Source organism: Apaloderma vittatum, unplaced genomic scaffold (assembly GCF_000703405.1).
Source record: "Apaloderma vittatum isolate BGI_N311 unplaced genomic scaffold, ASM70340v1 scaffold13091, whole genome shotgun sequence".
NCBI classification, from domain to species: domain Eukaryota; kingdom Metazoa; phylum Chordata; class Aves; order Trogoniformes; family Trogonidae; genus Apaloderma; species Apaloderma vittatum.
In genome coordinates, this window is record NW_009699721.1 from 52,614 (window position 1) to 61,271 (window position 8,658).

General features: G+C 39.7%; 1 protein-coding gene across 1 annotated transcript in view; it reads left to right on the top strand.

Annotated features, from left to right (window-relative positions):
• PALMD (palmdelphin) overlaps positions 1–7,481 on the top strand; it is a 27,931-nt gene extending 20,450 nt beyond the window's left edge. Inside the window, exons 4-8 of the mRNA XM_009878514.1 lie at positions 174–288; positions 1,156–1,189; positions 1,280–1,390; positions 2,115–3,209; positions 7,346–7,481. Of these exons, the coding sequence (XP_009876816.1) occupies positions 174–288; positions 1,156–1,189; positions 1,280–1,390; positions 2,115–3,209; positions 7,346–7,389 (1,399 nt within the window). The 3' untranslated portion in view covers positions 7,390–7,481. The remainder of the gene's footprint in view (positions 1–173; positions 289–1,155; positions 1,190–1,279; positions 1,391–2,114; positions 3,210–7,345) is intronic.
• The last annotated feature ends 1,177 nt before the right edge of the window (positions 7,482–8,658 follow it).

The following is an 8,658-nucleotide window of genomic DNA, read 5'->3' on the forward strand; positions in this document are numbered from 1 at the left end:
ATACTATTTCACGGTACTTTCTGATGCATGTATAATTATAAGACAATCTTGTATTACAGCAAAATTTGCCAGGACAAGAAGAACCAGCCCCACTAACGTCCATATTCACAATGTATTTAATCTACAATGTTGTTCTTTGCCTGGTATTAAGTCAAAGGGAATTGTGATTGCAGATTGGAGAAGGAAATTGAGGCTCTGGAAAGAGAGGAAATGGAAGTCTCAGCTAAGGAAGAAGCAATTTTAAAGAAACTTAAATCTGTTGAGAAGACAACAGAAGACATTATCAAGGTTAGTGGCAAATCATTTTGGTAAAATTCATCACTCACCATAATTATCAGGGAAAGTGGAACTAGCTGGATCCTGTCAGTAGTCATGAGTTTTCATCTAAGGGATCAGTAGTTCAAATACAAGGGAGGTCATGATACTGCACAGTTCAGTTGCCCAAATGCCTCCATTTACTTGTTTATGGGGGTGGGGGAGTGATTCCTATAATCACTTACGTATAGTACATATCAAAAAAGTAGCACTGCCACGGACACCAGTCAGCAACTTTGCATGTCAGCCAGAGACAGACATAACAGGTACAGAACTGACGCAGAGGCTGATGCATTCATACTCCTTGAGGTGATGTGCCCAGCTAAACTGCACCACACTTTTCCCGAAGTCCCTGAGAGAGGTTATAGTGAAACATGACTTAACATATGTCCTTAGTCTGTGTCAAAAGGCCATTTTGATATTTGAAAATCATCTTAAACCATCTAAAAAAAATTATTGATGAAATTAAACTTTAATTCTCTAGTTGTTACACACACATTCTCTCTCAAGGTACACGGGGTGATAAGCACAACTGGAAAGCCAAAGTAAAGCACTTGAAAAATCTCTGAAGCCAACCAGCCTGGGCCAGGCTGTGTCACTGATCAACACTTTGTAATGTTCTGTCCTTCCCCCTGACTTGGAATTATATTGGCAGAAAAGACCAGAAAAACTTCACTTTTTATCTCACCATTCTCCAGCTGAGCAGGTGCCACATTTAGCCTGTTCTCATTATGAAGCTGTTCACACAAAACGTTAAAACTATCAGGTAAAGCAAAGCACTGCTTAGTGCAGTCTTAAAACTGACTAATCATATTTATTGTTAATGGTTCTCTTTCCTAGTCTGTGAAGACTGAGAACGCGGGAGTAGAAAAAGGTACGTGCAGTAAAAAAAAATATTTTATGAAATGGTTTTGTAGAAGTCAGCGAAAACATGCTAAACACTTTGTGGATCTTCTTTGTTCAGAAGGAGCAGACTACATATACGCCAGCATACCTGACCTTCCCAAGTATTTCAGGCCTTCTGCACTGAGAAGTACAACACCCACTGCCACTGATGATGAAGAAAAGAGAAAAGGTACTGCTTATTAGTAGCTCCAAAGGGTGTCAGTACATGCAAAGACTTCCTCTAAAATAAATCTAATGTATCTTAAGGGAAGGATAAACATTACAGACATGGGACAATGTTGTTCTCGTTTAAGGTGAGTTCTTTTATCACGAGGTCATCAAAACTGAGAAGTAGGTCTAAGGTATGTGCCATTGAGAAAAATGATCAATTTTTTTCAACACTGACGCTTCTTTCCAGTGCTTAGTTCCTCTATCTGGCACAACTTTAAGTAGTTCCTCTCATAATATTATACACTTCACATTTTCTATCTGTCCTTACACATACAGGGCAGCCAGCAGTAGTCTGGTCATTTCCCAACTGCTACAAAGCCTCCTCAGCCTTCTGAGTGCCCAAGGCTCTTCAGTCTTGGAACACATTGAGCTCTTCTAGTTGCTACTGCCCAGCACAACAGCAGAGATCAAGGTCAAATCTGGCTTTCTCAGTCAGTCGTGGCTCCTCTACAGCTTCTCCTCACAAAATTAAATCCGAATTAAAATAACTTGAAGTGGAAGAAGTTTTGACAGGATGGAAAGGGGCATTCATGATAAGAATAAAGTATATCAGTTATGTATGTGATAATCACACATATCTAACAATTTATCCTGACAGTCATTCTTTATCATCATCAGAACTCTTCTGTAATATTTTTCACAGCTGCTGCATTATCACTTTAAACACTCATTTCTTTCAACAGCATTGTTTGCCATGGAAATTAAAGTTGAAAAAGACCTGAAGACAGGAGAAAACACAGTGTTATCAACAATACCTCTTCCCTCAAAGGAATTTAAAGAGACAGGAATTAAAGTCTACGACGATGGCAGGAAATCAGTCTATGCAGTGTCCTCAAATGGCAGCACAACACAGAATGGGATGGATGAACTCGCTCCTGTTGAGGTGGAGGATCTGCTACGGCAGGCAACTGAAAAAAATTCCCAGTCTCCCACAGAGTATCATGAGCCTGTGTTTGCAAACAAATTTTGCAGGCCAGTTACTCCTCAAAAAGACAAATTAGCCACTGGACCAAAAGTGGAAGACACTCACAGAAGAGAGATGAATGGATTTAGCAATCATCAGACAGAATTCTCCAAAACAGAGCCCTTTATGCAGCAGTATAAAGAGAATGGTCTTGATATTCCAAAGGTAATACAGCCAAAGTCTCCCTCTCCAGTACTTTCCCATTCAGAGAATAAAGTGCATGCTAATCCTGAGAACAGGATTGTACACAATGAAGAAAGAAAAGCTGCACATGAGGAATTAAAACCTTATCAGGATACAAGAGAAAGACATAATGAGACACAGTTTTTAAGTCCATGCCATCTTAATGAAACATCCCCTGCACATCAAGATGAGGAAGATGTTCAGTACAGCATTGTCCAAGCTGTACCATGTTACGTGGATGATTCTGAACCAGTAACAATGGTTTTCATGGGTTATCAGCATATTGATGATGATGATGCAGAAGCAAACCAAAAGTTGTCACGATATGATGGGGTTATCCATGCAGAATTAGTTATCATTGACGACGATGATGAAGATGACAGCAAATCTGAGAAACCAGCATATCATCCCATAGGCCACTACAGTCAGATTTATCAGCCACCAAGCAGGAAAATGACAGATGTCCCACAGACAAACCCTGTGAGCAGTCTGAGTGCAAGTCTGAACAAGGTACCCCACAAAAATTCCATCTCCCTGCAAGAACAAGAGGAACACTTAAGCTCACCAACACACCACGCTCATCTTCACAGCCAGGTATCTGGAGATGGTACCGAAGATCCCTCACTCACAGGTAACAGAAAAGGAAAATCGTGTCACTGCTGTTTGCTCATGTAGCAAACTGATAATACTCTTATCTGCTAGCAACTCTTTCACTTTACTATTTGGATTGTTTCATGGACTAACATGCTACTAATCACTTCTTCGCTCTTGCTGGTTAACAAATTTCAACCTGCATTTTGGTGATGTTGAATTATTTCATCTTTAGCAATGCACTAGTTACCATATCAAAATTTGGAAAGCAAACTATCTCAGAACAACCACTTCTGTAATCCTCAAAAAAGTGGTTCTCTTGCAATTGACAATTAAAAATTTCATTAATGTTACCTCAGTTAGCAGGATTAGTTTTCATTTCTACCAGGTAACTAACAGCATTGCTTTTTTACACTGTCTCCTCACTGGAATGTTTTTGTGCCTATTTGCATTCTAGCTACTTTCTAGATAATCCAAACTGCTCCTTAAATCAGAAAGACCATTAAATAGCCAGCTTTACTTAGCATTTTTCTGGAATCAGCATTCTCAATCTTGCCTTGACAATGCTTATGCAAGATTTTACATTTTTTTGTTAAGCAAAGTTAGAAATTTTTATAGCCTATGAAAGACAGTGAAACGGTTTTTATTGCTACATGTGGTTAGTGTCCACAGAGTCCACAGTGTTATTTTTTTAACACTTTTTATATTCTATCAATACTCAAGATGTCTATTTCTTTCTAAAGTTTTATAATAAAGGGTTGAAAGAAGAATCAAAAGATTTTCCAGAAACACAGAAATATCTTTATGATTACATTGTACTCTGTAAATTTACAGAGCAACAGATTTCAGACAGTGGTCACATTACAATTCAAGGAAAGATTACTGTGCCTGAATTATAGGCAGATCAGGAGTCCTGATCCAAACATTCTCTTTCTGCTACTCTTCCAGACTCTATTCTGAATAATTTTGCAATTTGGCAGAAAAAGGGAAAGTTTGGGCCCTGCCTAAATTTGCATTGGCAGCCCAGCACTTCTCTGCTATCCAGGTAAATCCAAGAGAGAGGGTGGTCGTGGGATCTCACAAGGAGTTTCGAGTATTTCTGCATCAGTATGTGCTGATTGGGAAGAGCTGTTCAGTAAGCAATGGTCTCAGTTTAGAGGAGCGTCAGCCTCATGCAATCCTGTACACAACAGCCTGCAATATTCCAGTAGTGCTGCCCAGCCTTTCTCTTCAATGAGACCACTGAACTTTTCTACCACTTGAGAGGGCCTTTGCTTCTCTCAAACACCAATCCTGCACCTGAGTACTTCCCTGTGTCCTCCAGGACCAAAGGCTGCTGCCAGCAGCTCTTATGACAGCAACTGAAGGCAGAAATAGCTGGTACAAGCTCATTATATTTTGGAGAGAGCCCCTTAATTCCCCCACCACATATGTACAGGCACATAATGGAGAAGCAACACTCACTCACTCACTCACTCACCAGCTGGTTACTATTGAAACAACCCATCCCACAGCCCACTGGGTGGGTAACTCCTGCACAGATCCTGGGAACAAGGTTTCCAAGACAGAACTATGAGCTGGCACTGCATTTGGGTGGGCCATATATAGGCCATGAGGCGTTAGCTGAGCACCTCTACCTGTAACAATCTTTGCATACTTTGTGTCCTGAAAGAAGAATCTCGAACTTTGTCATTTTCCCCTGCTACTCATAGACACTGTTTGAATAATCTGGGTTCTTAGTCTTTTGAGGTTAGTGGAAAACAAACACAGACTTGCAGGGAAGGGGGTTAAACGTAAATCTAACAATGACATTTGAGAATCCGTTCTGCTCATATGCACCTGGTCCTACTCGCTTTCTTACAAGTATTCTACCAAGGAGAAAATGGACCAGTTTTTTCTTAATTGGCTAAGTTAAATTAAAAGCAGTTTGGCAACTGCCCCAAAAATACACCCCAACGTTCAGCACTGTCTCCAAGTGAGTGTCTTAAGTGCCCAGTAGAATCTGGAACTAAGCCATACTCCTCTTACCCCTACACCTGTTTATTGCCACTCCCTGGGACATTTTAGTCAGTGGAAAAAGCCAGGAAGTGATTCAATTTTTCCCCAAGCAGTCCTGCAATCCTACTGCAACTTCTAAAAAGGAAACAAAAGCAGGAAAGTCTCTTAAATCTAGAACAATGCATTACACAGAGCTGTTTCTTAGGGAAATAAATTGCTTCCAAAGCAGCCACTGATGGCCAGCCTAGCAGGTTCACTTTAAAACACCACTGGTAAAAACAGGGGAGTTGAAATTATATTTGGTACATCATTCATCATTAAAAAAACAAACCCTACAACAGAAAAAATAATCCCTTCTGAAATTAAAGCTTTGGGAGGCAATTGCAGGATTTGAGGACTCTCAAAGATAACAAAAAGCAAGGAAGCACAGGACAGTCCAGGGAGATGGTCCCCTATGTAACAATCTTGCTTTGGGAAAGAAATGAGCTTCAGAGCAAGTTATTGAAAAAGCTAGTGATAACCAAGACAATTAGGAGGCAGAGGAATTTTTCCATGTGCCAACCTATATAAAGAAGTATCAGATTAAATTAGGAGCTTTCAGCATGCCTGCAACCTGATTTAAATGTAGGACATGCCACTTTCCATATGAGAGCAATTTTCCTTTCCCCATGGTCTTGGTGAGGGACAAATATCTCAAAAGTATGTGCCCTCAGAAAAATCCTACAGAGAGAAAGATGACAATGCCATAATTAGGACACTAGTGTTTTGCAATGTCAGAGCTAATTTTCTTCTTTAAATTTCAGTCAAGTGAAATAGTGTGCAAGTATTCTGAAGATTCAATACTTATTAGAGAAATTAAAAGTCTTTGGAGGGAATGAAGGCTAGACATTGAGTGAATAAGGAAAGGAAAAAATGAAGCTGGATAGGCAGTAAAACACACTGGTAACATGGAACAGGCTCTCACGGAACACGAAGGTTACAGGCTTTTGGCTGTACCACTAGAAGTTGTTCAACTTTCAAAAAAACCACACTGGAGACAACTCCAATTGTGATGAAGAAAGTAACGTAAAAAAAAATTAATAGAGAAAGATTCATGCATGCCATCTGTTTCTGTAACACACAGAGCAAGACAGAAATGGACTGCTGGCTATATGTGAAGCATCAGACTGATTGTTCTCTCAAACTACAGCTGAGACTTGACTCCTTCAGAATTCCTTGATCTGCAAACTGTACACAGGGCCTTTGTAAGAGCTAAGCTGAACATCAGTAGCCCCGTGATATAAAGTTACACTCAGATGCTTCTACGATTTGCACAACTTTAGCATTCAAAACATAACTCAGGTCAGACATCTGCTGACATACATAAATCAAATAAACAGCTGCTTTGACCCCTCTCAGCACAGAGACATATGCAGGATGAAGGAACGAGACGTGCTATTTTGGGTGGCTCTTCAAACTAACAGGTCAGAGGGCTGGAGATTATTCCCACTGCATTCTCAGATCAACTGTGTGGTGAGGGGGGAGGCTCTTACATATCAAACAGCAGCATTATATTGCTGTTCTAAAAATAAGCTTAACATTTAATCATCTGCCCTGCACTGTCACTTTCAAAATAAACCACATTATACTCAGTTACAGACAATAGCCATACTGATGTTTATACAGATACTAAGTTATTCTACCAGACTTAAATCAGGAATATGACTAACTCCCACTCTGACTCACTACACCAGGAAGAGAGGAGAGTTTTCTGTGAATATCAACACAAAAGAAAAAGGCTTCCCAACAGTTACAGCTCCCACTGAGGAGTTTAGTTTAAACAAAGCATTTGTTTAATTATTCATGTATCCCTTTAATCTATCAGCATGTAGTCAAGAAAAATATCATGTCTGCAATGTGTTAGTGCAGGTAACAGGAAAAAAACAGTTCAAAAAGAGTTGTGCTAATTTTCAAATGGTGATAATGGAATAATTTCTTAATATATTTGCTTCATTGCAAAATTATCAGAACTAATGCCTTCTACTGATTTCTTTCTATAACACTAAAACAATGCTTATTCTCCTGGATTAACTACTGGAGGTACGTGTATACTTAATTTTTCTAAATATGTAGATTTAGCATCAGAAATAGCAAGCTGGTCTTAAAGTGCAATGGCTTTGTTCATTTTCTTTTTTTCAGCTCTGAGGATGAGAATGGCAAAGCTGGGGAAAAAGGTGATTTAACAGCATAATGACATGGAAGCAAAATGTACTACTCAAAGCAGAATAAAGCTAAGAAGAGTTTCTTCAACACATTTTTTTTTATCTTAATGCTTGTTTTGCTCCTCTGTTTTATGCACCTGGGTTATTTTGCCCACTGCATAAATCCAATGAACTGTAGCAGACTTTTAGATTTGACCAACTGCTACATACACACAAAAAACATCCTGGATTTTGCTGAAAGTAGAGGAAGGTTACCTAAGACCATAAACGCAGTGTATATGCAAGCGTGAAGACATGTGCATACCTGTTCCCACAATCAGGAACACATTGTTGCTGTATACACAGAGCAGATAAACATCCAACTCCACAGAACTCCACAGGACATCGTTTCACTTAAAAGTTTGCCAGTCTACCTGATTTGGATAGAAAATGCCATCCCAGCATTTTTCTGGTAAAAGCATTGGTTAATAAAAAACTAAACATGAGAGATAGAAGCAAGAAGAAATGTAAATATTAAAGCTGGTTTCCAAGGATACCACCTTGGCCAAAAATCAAAGCGTTCCTTTTTAAGTGACAGCAAAATAAACCAAAAGGTCAGCAATTTAAATATTTAGCCACTTACTAGAGTTCCGCAGTCCACCCAGCCTTCTATTTTACGTAAGAAACAGCCATCCTCAGACCCTGCTCCTTTCCCCATGCCACATATACACATGCTGCCCACCCACAACCTCGCAGATCCATCCTACATATAACACCACGAAGAGCCTGACCTCCCAAGCATTGTTCCACCTCCTTGCTTGCTCAGAAAGCCCTGCTTTTCCAGGAAAATTGTTGCCAAACAGAGAGTACCTGTCCATCAGAAAGAAAAAAAAAAAAAAAGAAAAAACACATAAAAACCCTAACCAAAACAAAACCAAAAAACCCAAACTGCTTAATATTCATGTTTCAGCTGGCCAGGGAGCTAAAATTACTGCAGGCCTTCCACTGGAAATACTGAGTTAACAATGGCTTGTCTTGCAGCTGTAGCAGAATGTCTGTTATTGGTGCAGCCACTGCTGGGCACAGATATCTGGCAAGGTCCAAAGTGCCCACCAAGGAACAGGTTAATTCTTATCACATGAGGGGGAGTTCTAAGGGCCCTTCAAGCAGCCATAAGTTACAATTACACCTAGAAAAATCACACGGAAGACAGATTTTTTCCAATAGATACTTCTTGGGGGGGTAGGGGGGAAGAAGTGCTTTATAGTGCTACATCCTAACATACAAATGAGTAGGATAATTTTATTTTGC